Source organism: Cyprinodon variegatus, unplaced genomic scaffold (genome assembly GCF_000732505.1).
Source record: "Cyprinodon variegatus isolate N-32 unplaced genomic scaffold, C_variegatus-1.0 Scaffold508, whole genome shotgun sequence".
Taxonomy (NCBI): Eukaryota; Metazoa; Chordata; class Actinopteri; order Cyprinodontiformes; family Cyprinodontidae; genus Cyprinodon; species Cyprinodon variegatus.
In genome coordinates this window covers 399,142-413,873 of record NW_015150961.1, presented here as the reverse complement: position 1 = coordinate 413,873, position 14,732 = coordinate 399,142, and the positions used below count along the sequence as shown (strand labels likewise).

The window sequence follows — 14,732 nt, the reverse complement described above, 5'->3', positions numbered from 1 at the left end:
TATATAGATAGAGAGAGAGGGGAGGCAGATGTATCCTTTATTTTTTACAAAGGGAAATCCTTTGTGTCATTTTCAATTTCAAATTATTTTCCAAAGCCTTGTTATCTTTTAGATTTGGTTTCACATTAGGGCCATTTCTCTCACATACTTCAGGATATTTTCCTTCTTAACCTGAATGGTGGCTTGACACTCACTAGTCGTCTGCCGTCCTCCATGCAGCGCCAGGATGTTGAACTTTGAGTAAAACCCATCATATCATGTATAGTGAAACGGCCAGGGTTTATTTGCTGATTTCTTAGCATTTAGCTGACCTTTGCTTACTTGCTGCAGTTTCTTAATTTACATGTGACCTTATCAGGGTGTCCATTCACATCCGGTATGTTGAGCTTTTGCAATATTCATTTCTGGTCGTTAAGCTTTTTCTGTTAAAATCATCTTACATGTCTCATTTAGTCACACTTATAGAATCAGATTAAAATTATATTCCAATGTACAAGTTGTATATCCTGTTTGTTGGATCGCTTATTTAAATACATCCTGATGTCATCAATGTCAAGTGTGATGCTTCAACAAGTAGGTTTCCTTATTACCTGGCCTTGGTAAAAAGTCACAATCATTCATTAATGATTATATCAGATCAGTGGTCCATGAATTCAACTTGTCCATTGTCCGATGGTGGGCATATGTATACTAACCCCAAGCTATGCAAGGCCTCAGTCCTTAGTGCAGCTGTCCCAGGTTTGAGTCCCCCCCTCACTGACCTTGGCTGCGTGTAAAATTAATATTATTATAAACCTAGATTCAATAAAAGGTGTAAGTAAGTACCCTTTTAATATAGCTAACTGAATTCAGGAAACTATTATTCAAAAATAGCTCTATCAAAGGATACATTTTTACCCTTTATATATAGAATGACCAACTGTGCCTGAGTAACATTTTCCCAAATTTGAGCATTTAATTTAATTAATTCAGACAGTTTGTTTGTTTCTTATATCTTAGAAGGGAATAAATTGGTGTTCAGCGTAGCAAACAGCAACTTCAGTAACAATTTCAGTCCAGCTAGCTTTTAATTATATATAGATATATAAACTGAAACAGATGCACTCAATGAGAGTGGCCACCGTTTCCCTGTTCTATTGAGGAACCTTTTTAAGACAATGTAATAAACCTTTATTGACCTATAAGGCATTCTAGTTTTTTATGCATTATTTCTCTGCAGTAGAGCCGACTCCAGGATTTAATAAGTTAAACTGGTCTTTCATTGCTCCTTCAGCAGAACACATTTTCTATTGTGCAGTTCCAGTCATTCATCCATCTTCTACTGTTTGTTCATCAGGGTCCCAGGGGTCTTGTGCCTACCTCCAGCAGTCTATGGGCAGAAGTTGGGTTACACCCTGGACAGGTCCATTGCAGGGTAACAAAGAGACACACAACCATGCACTCACAAACCCCCACACACATACCCCAGGGCAGTTTAGATCATATTTTTGGAGTGAGGTTGAAGGCTGGGGTACCTGGAGAAAGTCCACACATGCATGTGGAGAACATTCAGCTTCATGCAGGACAGGAATGAAACCTAGGACCTTGTTTCTGCATTGCAACAAACTACAAACTGCACCGCTGTGTAGCCTTATTTCTTTCTCTTTTATTTATCAACTATTTAAATAACAAGTTACTGGGTAAATTACTAAATGCTAGTTCATTTTTTTTTCCTGGGGCAAATTCACTCAAACAGCCTCCTATAATTGGTACTCACTTGAGTTGGAGCTGTAGCTGAAGCCTACAGTGGTGGGTGGGGGTGTCTCCGAATCCACAGAAGCAGTGTCTTCATCCTGTGAACAACCTGCCTGGATTGCCCGCAGGTAACTGTGACTGCGAGAACGGAAGCACGTGGGTGCAGGCAGATCCAGAGCCTCGACTGCCTTTGATTCCCCCTCACAGTATGGTAATGAGTGTCCACAGCCCTGAGCGAATACCTGAAAGAACGTGTGCAGACTGACGCACTGAGTTCAGACCCATAAACACACATTGACAGATCTATGCTCACATGGGGACGGTGTCAGTGAAAAAAAAAATCCTTTATTGTAATAAATGAAGCAGAATCAGCATGTGACATAGGGAAGCTTCACCCTTTTCATATTTGCAGTTAAATAGAGTTTATAATTTAAGCTTGATTTCAAAGTTTATATTGGTGAAATAAAAATATATGGTTCTGAAGATATGACTCATTCCTTTATTAGCATGAGTCAAAAACAAATCTAAGAGTTCAGTATAAAACTAATGAAGAACAGAACCGATAAACTCTTAACAACATAATATCTTTAAACTACTTCCCGCTGCTAAAAGTCAATATCTAAGCTCAACTTGGTGTGGTCTATTTAATATAGATTAAACTGTCTCACATTTAAAATGTGATAGGAAAATGCAGAGCTTTTAAAAAGAGGTTTTGATATGAAATTTAAGCAAGTTTTAAAACGTAAAATTTGAATTTTACAGGGATTTAAATACTATTTATTAAGGAAAGAGGTAGTGCTACAATGATAAGTTTCCTATGTGAAACACAGTGCAGTGGAACATGTAAATGATTTCTGGTCAAAATAGTTGTCTGATAAAAGAAATAAACAGGTAGAGCAGAGTATAATGCAAATATATTTGAGCAGTTTGGGTGAATCTTTATAACAGAAAGTTACTCTGACTGGAAATTCTCTACATGTTCTGTTCGTAGTATGCGTTTTACTGAGATGCGTGTTAATGCGCTTCCAATTTCTTTTAGATTCTATGTAAATATTCCATCAATTGAAAGTGAGAAAGGCTAAAAGCTTCATAATGTAACATTAGCATGAAAGACGATGGCATTTTTAAATTTAAGCTTGTTTTTAAGATCCAAAAAGTCTACTTCAGTCCTTAGTCTCCCAAAAGTAGCTGATTTGCAAAATTAATACATGATGAGACCTATCTGGGTGCTGAAAGATATTAGCCTACTTACTGCATTTGAATAATTGAAATAATTTGTTTAACTCAAAATAAAATCAGTTACTTTGTTCTCAGTCAGGGTAAAGATTGAAAATAAGTACAATTTCATTTTATGATCTATTAATAGATTTTGTTTTATAACGACATTGAAATGAATATCTAGGTGGCTTATAGCTAAGGCTTGAAAAATATAATTTCCATCATAAGTTGTGGAATCAATGGAGCAAATACACATGATCTCAAATATCAAATGAGTCCAAATTTACTCGAACAGAAAAAAAAAAAATCTATACTTGAAATGACTTTACCTTCATCTCAGGAGAAGCTGATTCTCTCAGTCATTGCTTGGTTTATGTAAAACATGTCCAAATATAGTAACATCTTTTGTTCTCTGCTTTTCTATTTTTATTTCAGCTGATCACGGTGGGCTGTGTAGCATCCAAGCCAAATTCGGGATGAAGTTTTACAACAGGCTCTCTATCTAGCGCTATCTAGTTAATACATTTTGACAGCATGCAATCTCTCGGAGCACTTTTACAATTAGAGCAAATATAAAATGTGCAGGAAACCTATTCATACAACTTTAACACTTTTGTTTTGACACAATATGATCACAGCTTTCAAAATACTGTATGTTCATTTTATGCACAAGAACAAAACAAAGTAATGCAGACCTTTGAAGTGTGAGGTCACATGAAAATTTTTTAGTTTTTGATTTTGAAAAATGCGGCATGCATTTGTGTTATCACCCTGAGGCAACACTTTGTAGAACCACCTTTTGCAGCAGTTAGTGATGGTTTATGCTTTCATTTGATAAACTTTGAAACTGAAATATTTTCCTGTTTTACTTATCAGAACGTTTTCAAGTACCATACCTCTCCAGTCTTTTGCAGATGCTAACTTGTGTCATTTTCCATTATCTCCATAATATATGCCCTGTCCCCTCTAATAAAAGCATCCCCACATCAGCAGTTAGAGCAGTTTCCTTAGGGTAAAGTTTGCTGTCAGTTTTGTAGAACAACATATTCTACAATATTAATGTTATTATGCAACATTTTAAGATTCTGAATATTTCCAAAAAATACCATTTATCTAATTACCTAGAAACATCCATTTAAACATTTTGGATGACTGGATGAAATGCAAACTTCAAACTTATAATTACTCAGACATCTTACTTTCTAAGCAGGTACTGGGGGGAGATAATGTCCAAAATAAAAGAGTGCAACACATTTGTTTGGATTTCAGACCTACCTGAGTGCCTAAGCCTCTGCCCAGTGTGCCGGAGCATTGGTTGAAATCATTGTTCCTGTGACGTGGAGGAGGCTCCAGGGGGCTGACCAGGCAGTCCAGGTTATCAAGGCTCCGATTTGTGGACAGCTCTTTGAGGGATGGCAGGGAGCTGTGGGTAGGGAATCATGATTTTAGCATCTTGTGAGTCTGAGAGTAGAAGAAGTGTAGGTTTTATTTAATTGATGATACGCAGGGAATATATTTTAATTCAGGCTCCGAGTAAAAAATACTTGTGATTTAAAAGGTTAAATATGCTGAAATATGTGGATGGATATAGTAGTTGCATATACATAGCAGCACAGAGGAAACAAAAATCTGTAAGCAGGCCAGTTAAGAGTTTCACAATGCTTTCTTTCATATTTTCTTAGAAATCAGTTTCCTCTGTCCTGGGCTTGCAAGGTTGGTCAGTGCTGTTAGTGACAATGTGTGCACTAAGCAACAGTGGGCACTGAAGTCATTTACATGAAGCTAATTTCCATGTTATGACATCAAGGTCTTGAGGAAGCAAGTTAAAAGTTTGGACAAACATGTGGTGCAAGGTACCTGCAAGGTGAGAGATGGCACAGGGTTATTGAGAACCAAAAATACCACAATGGAGAAGTTGTTTTATTGATCACATTTCATAAACTTGAAATACAAAACATTTATTCATGTAAATTTTGTAACATATATGTAAAAATGATTAAAAAATGATAAAACTGATGTAAGAATGTTTATTTTGTTGCTACAGCTGAAATAATCAATCATGTTTTTGTTTTTTTTATTAATGCAAGTTTTTTTTTAATTTAACAACTTTTCAATTGATTCCCAATATTTATTCTTTTCAATTACGGTATATGAGTAATATGAGCAGCCAGTTCATAATTTATTAATTAATCATTTTAACCGAGTCATTTCGTCTTGAGTATAACATAGATACTTAGTTTTTTTCATAATAGAACATATGTTTTATTTGACCATATATTTTTTTTATTAAACATATATATTGTGTTTACTTATTGCACTGTGGCACTTTTGGGTCTCTTGTGGGGCACTAAGAGGAAAAATATTAGGCAAGTGTGGGCAAAAGGCAGGTGGTGGGGAGTCGAGGTAGGGCAGGTGTGGGTGGAGGGAAGGCCACACTCCCTGCATGTGAATCACACTGACCTCAGATGCTGCATAGAGCATGCACTCTGCAGAGGAGACCACAGAAAATCCTCCCGCATGAGAGCGTAGCAGCGGGACCTGTCCATGTGGGTGTGGGAGTAGAGGACATGGCAGAAATTCACCTGCTATTCCTCTTTCCACCAAATACAGAGTGATGCTGTCCCTTTCCCTATTATCTAACCATTCTGCATCTTTTAAATAATGGGATAATAATGGGACGTTTATTTGTGAAGAGATGCTGCCACCTGCTGTCTAATTATGAGAAAACAATGTTAACAAAATCATATAAAGCCAAATTATATTTTCATGAATTTTAATTCGAAATAATGAAATTAAACTGGGTCAAAACATAAAGCTATGTGGTGAGTATTTGGCGACTGCAAAAGCTGCTCACTTGCGAGGGGGTGGCGGTGGCTGCTGCTCGCTCAGGGAGGACTGGGTGGCCTTCAGGTAGCTCTGGCGACGTGCTGCAGACTTTGGGGAAGGCTTGGGGCTTCCCTCGGATTCCTCGCTGTCTTCTGGATCTCCCATGGCTTTCACATAGCTGCCACTGCGCATCCTTCGGCATGGGATCTCTGTTCCCTTGGATCTTCCATGTCCCAAACTTCCCGTCCAGTCATCCAGGGGAACCTAGATAACAGTGACAAATTACTTGCATGTTTTTCTTATTCAAACAATGTGGGGTTTTGCTCTTTTTTTTTCAGATATTTACTACTTTAATTTCTAAATGATATCAAATGAAGCAACAGTAGTGCTAAAATAGATATAGTAATGGATATTAGACAACCCTTGTCTTTTTTATAGCTTGTTCTGAAGGTATATTAAAAAAGAATGGAATGGACAAAAATAGTAAACAAGGGTTGTCTAATAGTTCTCATCATGACTGTATGATGGCAAGAGTCGAAGTTGAAACTTGCAACATGTATATGCAAACTTTTCTACAAGACCGTATGAACAATGAATTCAGTAGGGAATTAAACATTTTGGTTGACAAAATTAAAAATTGGACAGCTACCTGAAGAAATTGCTGTGCCAGATCCTGGTGGCATGACTTTGTCTTTAGCAGGGTCCTGTTGACTGTAGCAGAGCCTTTTTGCAACACTTGCCTGGCCTGGTTTAAGGTGAGAGTGGACCAGGTGCCCCTTTTGACCGCCATGTCATCCTTACTCCCAATGTTTCTTAGCTCCTCTTCCTTGGGTCCAACCTGCATTGCCGGGCATGCCAGGAACTTGAGGTCACTGCTGCTTTTTGAGGTTTTGAGAGAATGTGTAGAAATTGTATTATAGCCCTGTGGAATATGTCGGAGAGCAGTCTGGCTGTCTGACACTGCTCTGCCAAGAGTCATCATGCTCAGTGGGTTGCGGTAACCTACAGCAATAGTGCCAGCTTTGGTGTCAGTGTCCAGAGCATCATCTGAGCCCCAAAGGCCTAGTGTAGTAGGTCTAGGTCTTTGTTTTGATCCCTCAGTCTTAGCTCTGTCCTTGCTCTTGCTCCTGCGGCTTGGCCTGCCACTTTCCTCGCCACTTCCTGTTGAATTTAAGCTGCCTTTCTGCCCAGAGTTCTCTAGAGACTGGGACTTGGCAAACAGTTTCTGCACAGAGTGCATGATGTGGCGGATCCGACCTGGACTCTCACTGCGCTGCTTGGACATTCGTCCTCTGTGAAACTGCAGTGTGCTGAAGCCATCGCGCTGCAGGGGCAGGTGCCTCTCAAGCTGATCCAAAAGGCTTGAGGGCAATCGGTTCATCTTAGCTGCTGCTGCAGAGGAAATGGTGGCTGATCCGCTGGTGATCATGGGAGCACCAGTCAGACCCAGACCTAACCCCATACCCATAGACAAGGAGGTGGACAGAGTACCTGCCCTGCCCCCCTGCCCACCACCAGGAATGCAGCTTTGGGGGCAATCGAGCTGGTCAGCCTGAGGTGTAAAATGCAGACGAGGGAAAGTGCTGCTGTTGGGAATGGGACTGAAAGGCAGCAGACAGTCAGGGGTTATGGAGGTGGGGCTGGTAGGGGTGTAGTGATGGAGATGTGGGTCCAAAGTGCCATAGTGGTTTACTGTAGGGCTTAATAGAAAGGAGCTGTGGGGATCCGACGTAAGAGGGCACAAAGGCTTCTGAGGGCACCCCGCCGGTTCACATGAGTCAGACAGGTGGCGACTGCGGCTGGCTCCTAACCCTTTCATGGTAACAGATGGATAAAGCTTAGAACATGTCTCCAATCAGTTTGGGTCCACTGACCTGAGTTGGCTTCACCTGCAGTTAGGAAAGATAGAAAACACAACAAAATTAATACGTTATTTGAAGCTTAGATATTTTAGGGTTCGTCAGAGATATACAGAGATATATTAACACATAACAGTAAAACTTGTGTTAATTTTAGCAATCTATATATTTTTCAGTTTAACCGTTTGTAGCAGCAATTCTCCCTTTATAGTAATTGTAATTAACTATGCACAACAAATAGAGACATTTACTCTTAAAGCTTTTTAAATGCTTTTTCTTGGATCACCCACTTTTCCTGAAAACTAATTAAGAACAATAAAAGAAACTATAATCTCTGCAGCATTATGTTGTTTGTAGATCTTTTATTGCATTACAAAGACACCAGTCCTCTAAACCAACTATCTACTAAGTGAGGTCTTTTGATAGAGATAACCAGCAGGTGGTGCAATAGTAACAATTACACAAAAAGTTTGCACACATCATCTAAAATAACTGATTGGTCTTCTATAACTTGTGAAAATCATTGTTAATCTATAAAGAACTAAAATAGATAAGTGCAGAAGGTAAAAAAAAAAAGTGTCTCAGTAATATTTATTAAATATTGTTGAATATTAATAATTTTTCCCTTTTTTGAGTTTGTTTCTTGTTAAATCTTAGTTTTAACCATATGCTTCAATCACATGTAATTTTCCGATGAAGAAGCAATCTTCAATTACATCTTATAGATGTGACGAGCAAAAATGATAGGGTTGACTTAAGCATTTATGGCCTTAGAAAAGTCATCCAATGTTCTAAAAACGTCTGAAACTCAAATTTGTTGTTATAATGTTTTTCCCCAAGACTTTAAATAAAGAAATTATTTTGTATGCCCAAGCTCCTGCCCACCAACTCACAGCCTAAGCCCCTACAACCATTCCAATAAAAGTTGCATTCTGCAAAAATAAATAAATAAAACATATGATCTGAAATGTAGAGAAAGACCTAAAAAAAATATCTACCTTTTATGGATCTCACAAGAAGGATGGATGTTAGACAGACATAATCTCTAAATTTGATATAAACAGATAATAGAAAATAATTCAGTCCAGGATTGACCAGTATCGTTAACATTTCTCCCAATCTAAGTAGGTCCCACAACCCAAAAAGCCCCAAAATGAATTTCGGATAGAGAGCAGATAATTTAGTTAATTCCCAGGTTGTATTTTTAATCATTGTTCATTGTAGAATAATCCATTTGAGAACTAAATAATCTAAATGTGTGCAACTTTGAACTGAAGATGATGAAATGGAGTCCAAACTTAATAAAACTGTTCAAATTAGCTCCTTAAATAGACATGCAAATAAGCAACCCAGGCAAACCTTTCTTTTGCAAATCCCACCACTGCTTTCAACATAATAGTCAAGACATGTGTTTTTGACAACGAAAGAAAGCAATACAGCCACATCTGAGTGTTACTGCACCCACTAACAGCTACTGCAACCCAATGACATCGTATTTAGTTGGAGGTTTAAAGATGACAGTTAAATACTACAACTGGGAGAAATGTTTTATTATACTTTGAATGATATATTTCATTCAATTCTTAAATATCTAATTTTATCCTTAAAACCTTAGCAATTTGTTTGGATATCCAAAATGAACTTTTACAGTTCTTTGTTCTGTTCTCTTCGATGTCTGCTCTGAGAGTAATGAAGAAATAAAAGACTTCTTATAGGGTGCAGCAGTCGGTCACTGAAAGAGGTCTCCTATATGTTCAAGTCAATGTTCATTCACATATATGTATATATATATATTTATTTTTTTCTAAAGGATCTACTGGACCAGGAAAAGTTTGGTAGACCTGTGGAACTTTTGCAGTTAAAGAAAGGTGTGAGTCTAATTGAACCTTTTACAGTTCTTTGTTCTGTTCTCTTCGATGTCTGCTCTGAGAGTAATGAAGAAATAAAAGACTTCTTATAGGGTGCAGCAGTCGGTCACTGAAAGAGGTCTCCTATATGTTCAAGTCAATGTTCATTCACATATATGTATATATATATATATATATTTATTTTTTTCTAAAGGATGTACTGGACCAGGAAAAGTTTGGTAGACCTGTGGAACTTTTGCAGTTAAAGAAAGGTGTGAGTCTAATTGAACCTTTTACAGTTCTTTGTTCTGTTCTCTTCAATGTCTGCTCTGAGAGTAATGAAGAGATAAAAGGCTTTTCTAACAAAGTCACATAAAGATTAAATTAAAAAAAGCACGTCAAAACGATTATCAAATAAAATGGCTAAGACTTGGTTACATTTTTCACCCCATTTACCACCCTTTTTTCCTGGGATACTTATCTTTTTTTTTTTTTCCTTTCAGTCACAATCTGTTTCATTCTGCCACTAAACACATACAACCAAAACCTGATTTGTTATTCTCAGGAAACAGGACAGCTTATTCAGCTTATTATGGTATAAATTGTTCCTACTAGGCATACAGAGGCTTAGTCTAAAACATCATGATGAGGTATCACACTAACAATGCACAGAACTTTTTATGACTCATACATGGAAATGAGATTAATATTCAAAAGCCGCTATTTGTTCCACAGTAGGAGCAGGAACAGGTTCCTCATTTCTACGAATCTTATTTGGAGTCTTTGCCAGCTTCCTGAATCGACTAACTGCAGCATGATTTTGATTATTTTCTTTTCAACCAAAAGGACAAAGGCATCATTCCTTAGATAAAAGCTTTATACTTTTACTTTCATTTCAGTACTAAGGGAGAATATAGGTCTATTTGTTTTAAACTGAATTATTTTCTGTCAGCATGTACTGTTTATTTCAGCCTCCACCTCAGTTGGCACTCCTGGCAAAAAAAGAGTGTTGTATGTATTGGAGATTATAAAATATGGAATCAGAAGTCTAAACCAGCGAGTTGTCCTGATCGGTGATTCCTCAGAATAACTATAAGATGTTATCAATCATTCAATGCAACAAATTGAATAGAAAACCCCTTTATTGTCCCACAATGGAGAAATTGTGGTGTTACAGCAGCAGTAAAATGTTATAGAACAAGTGGTTACACAATGTGGACCTTAGAAAATGTATAGAAATAACAGAATGAGTGACAAAGTTAAGAAAATAAACAAATAAATACTGTACTGTACAGTGTTTTTACAATATAAATACTGTGCATCTAGAGAATAAAATCCTATATATAGCTGTGGATATTTTTACAGTAGTCGATATGTGAAAAAAAAAAGGCAGCAACACCAGAGACTTGCAAAAATGACAGCAGTATGTTATTTAACCAAGCCATAAATCAGCATGCATGTGAAAACTTAACGAGGTTGTTGGGAACAGTGACATTATAAAGTTTTACAGAGGAAAGATTTGTGATAAGGCCCCCTGGTGAATTTAGGGTGCAGCATTATGTCACTGAAGGAGGTCTCCTATATATATAATTATTGATTTATCTTTTCTAAAGGATGTACTGGACCAGGAATAGTTTGGTAGACCTGTGGAACTTGTGCACTTAAAGAAAGGTGAGAGTCTAATTGCTTTACAAAGTACACACAGCGACTCCTGTTATGCTGTTAGTGGTGCAAACTGTGCTAATTATGCCAATTGCTATTTTAAGATCCTACCGACCACTTAGAAAGTAAACTCTGTGAAAAATATTTTGTTAGAAGAAAAAGAACATCCTGTCAGCCTTGAATCAATTTGTCTGTTTTTGCTAAAGACCAACCCTTATTACAAACCTTCACATTGCAGTTTTCTCGCTTTGGAAATATTTAAGCATGCCACAACAGTTACTTTTTGATTGTAGTTAAGCTCTCGCCGACTGTTCTTTCAAATATGGAATACATTTTTTCCCCTGTATCAAACGTAATCATCTCTTGGACCTCTTGCTGTGTCATATTATATAACGGAGTCATAGAACCACATATGTCTGGTGTTTACTGAGTAAAATCTGATAAATTACTTCAAACAGTTTGCTGTTAATCAGGTAAGAAATGTCCTCGTGGGGAGTAAGAACTGATGGAAGGTCTTCAGAAAATGTTCCATGGTGCAATTCTATAACAGGAAAATGTAAGCACACAAGATATATTGAAAATGTATGAAATAGATACATGATTTTTCAATCAAAACAAATCGATCTAGCATATGATTAAAAGATTAGGTGTAATTTTTGTATTCAATTTTTATTTGTGCTTCATTCATGTAGATATAGAAATTTTGTTGTACATGTAGATTTTTAATAAAAAAATTAAACCAACTGGTTTAAATGTGCCAGACTAAGCTGGATGAGGCCTTGGCACCGTGCACAGTGAGCAGGAGGCTGAAGAACTGAGGCTAACCTTTTCGAATATTACTTTTTAATTACTCTTATTACTTCAAATACTTTAATCAAACATTTTCAGTATTTCTAATGCCATATTAAACACAGGCATAGTTAAAAATATAAAAGTTGGCAACACATTCATACATTAAGAGAAAAAAACAGGTACAAGTGTGAGTATAAAGCGGAACTTCAACGCGACGCTCTACAACAGGTTTGCTCACTGTCAAAGCTAACTTTGAGCAGACGGTAAATTTTATCAAGGTTATGAAAACGTACATTTCACGGAGCGGGAATTCATGCTGGATTAAATTCAGCTTAACAGATGCTGTCTGTATCTGAGTGGAATGACTAACAGATCAGTCAATGGTGAGAGCCCTCTCCAACAGTAGACATGAAATCTTGCCTAGAAGCTGAATGTGGAATGTTAACAGCATACATTTTTATTCCAGTGTGCTCTTTTGCCACTTCTTACAGCTCTCTGACCTCCCATACAATCTAAAGTGAGAGAGCAGCCCCTTATCTGAGTCAGTGCTCATGGTTGCTCACAAATACACCAGCGCCTTACGACAGTACAGCCTGGCATAATTCACCCACAAAAAAACTGACTGCAGCCCAACTCTTTCGCATCCTGTAGGCGCCACTGCTGACAAACTGACACACACCTACACAGTGACACACCAACACGCACTGACACACACATGCATGTGTTAAGCTGCCCTCCCACCCATCTCATGCACAAATGAAACGCTGACAAGTGTTGAGCATCACAGGGGTGAGATGAAGAAGTAATAATGTTCACAGTTCATCTTATTCCATCAAAGGTTTAGTATCAGTCTGTAGGTTTAATGGAGGCCAGCGGGCTCATGTGTAATTACAAGGTAAGTGTAGGATATGTTAGCAAACAAAGCATGTCTCCATGCTTCATAGAGGTGTGTAGATTCATTGATTCTCAGCAGTCTTTTAACAGTGTGTGCACCCACATATGCTCTGCAAAGGAAAAATTAATTGCATCTTTGGCAACAATGACCGAGATCTTACAGAAATTTTAATTATTAAAAGATGTAACAAATCCAACGTGATAGCAGCACAATGTGATTCTACAATAGGTATGTATTTCTCTGATAATTAATGACTTCAAAGGGATTTATTAATAGGGTCTCTACAACACAGGGTGGTCTTTCTTTTCATATACATTGTAAAATACTCACGCCAATGTTGGCCTCAGTGTGCTCTAACTGCAAAAAGCTTTAAGATTAAATTTCATTTCTACAGTAAGAGTATATTCTCACACTGTATATAGTAAACACATGGATGGGTATTGATTTAAACATGATGGATTATTGTATGTCATTTATAAATCCAAAATAAACTAAATATAGCAAACCTATTTAAGAGATTAAGAAAAATAAAAGAATCATCTACTTGAATTTTGCATTTTTTTAAACCAGCCACTTACCTAAAGCAATATGCAAATATAAAAAAATAACAATAATAATTCACACTCTGATAATAACAATAAATTTTGTCCATGCTATTTCACTAAGTAGTCTGGTTGAGTATATAGCCATCACTGCTTGCTCTCCTAATATTATACTTAACCAAAGTTTTAATAGAGTAAAAAGAGCAAATTCTTGTTACTTTCTGATAACTGCTTTAAAAGATATTTTAAGTCCATAAGGACAAGCAAGACACAGTGGAAATCTTCTGTCCTTTGAGAAAAAGAAGAGTTTTTACAATTGCACTATAATCTGGTTTCTGCTCAGTTATTAAAGCTGGATTCCTGTGCATGCAAAGATCAGTAAAACACACAACATCCCTCAGCTGGCAGAACCTACTGAAAATTTCTGTTTTCCTTTTCGGCCACTGGAGACAATGGAAATAAACTGCAAACCTCAGATTGACATATGATCTGCAAATAAATTATACCTTCTCTTAGTCTTTATTTTTTTATTGCAAAAAGCTTTCTGTATAAACACTGAGGATAAAGTTGAGCCCCTGGCCTAATAACGCATTTAGGTGCAGTACTCTCACTCCTTCTATGTCTATTAAATGTCAAATTGTTCCTGAGGGAAACATCTCACTAAATGCATGTACCAGCTGTTGCTAACTGTGTCTGATGCCAGAAATTTAATGCAAAGTGGGTTTTAGAGCACTTCTTTTGTTACTGTAAACAGCCATGTGCTGCAGTGGAAAATAACAACACAAAATGATGAGCGGTGAGTGTGATCTGAGGGGAGCTGCACAGTGGGGTAATGATTCTCTCTGGCTTCATTACTACCAGTAGCTCGTTCACATTAAACATAATGATTCAGATTAGTCTGCAAAAATATTGACTGCAGTTGGTTTAAATACCAAACAGCCCAACACCAGAGTTACTGTATGAAACAAGCAGAAAGAAATAAAGGCAGCCTTTAAAATGTGCAACTTCAAATCCTCATTTTTTTTAGTTTTAGGACTTAATTCTTACTTTTTTTGCATGGATACAACCAACAAGACACTCAAAAAATAATAGATACAAAAAACTGTTATATTTATTACTTACAATATGGTTTTACTTCTTAATAGATGTACATTAACATTCCTATATTTTCTGTTAGTGAACTGAATAGACTTATAAAAAAATCACAAGTTACTATTGTTACATTGAGGGAACATATGGGAATAGCTAGTATGTCTTCTCAGAGACATCTTTACTGCCCAGTTTATTACGTGCTCATGCAATCTGGGCAGGAAACAACCTCCATTCAATCATGCTTCCATACAGCCCTGCACACCGC

At 37.1% G+C, this 14,732-nt stretch overlaps 1 protein-coding gene across 1 annotated transcript in view; it reads right to left on the bottom strand.

Annotated features, from left to right (window-relative positions):
* The window catches only part of LOC107094833 (disks large-associated protein 4-like), a 111,166-nt gene that overhangs the window by 18,262 nt on the left and 78,172 nt on the right, over positions 1-14,732 (bottom strand). The window contains exons 2-5 of the mRNA XM_015390693.1: positions 6,428-7,667; positions 5,807-6,042; positions 4,228-4,375; positions 1,757-1,976 (exon numbers count right to left, since the gene is read on the bottom strand). Coding sequence (XP_015246179.1) covers positions 1,757-1,976; positions 4,228-4,375; positions 5,807-6,042; positions 6,428-7,597 — 1,774 coding nt within the window. The 5' untranslated portion in view covers positions 7,598-7,667. The remainder of the gene's footprint in view (positions 1-1,756; positions 1,977-4,227; positions 4,376-5,806; positions 6,043-6,427; positions 7,668-14,732) is intronic.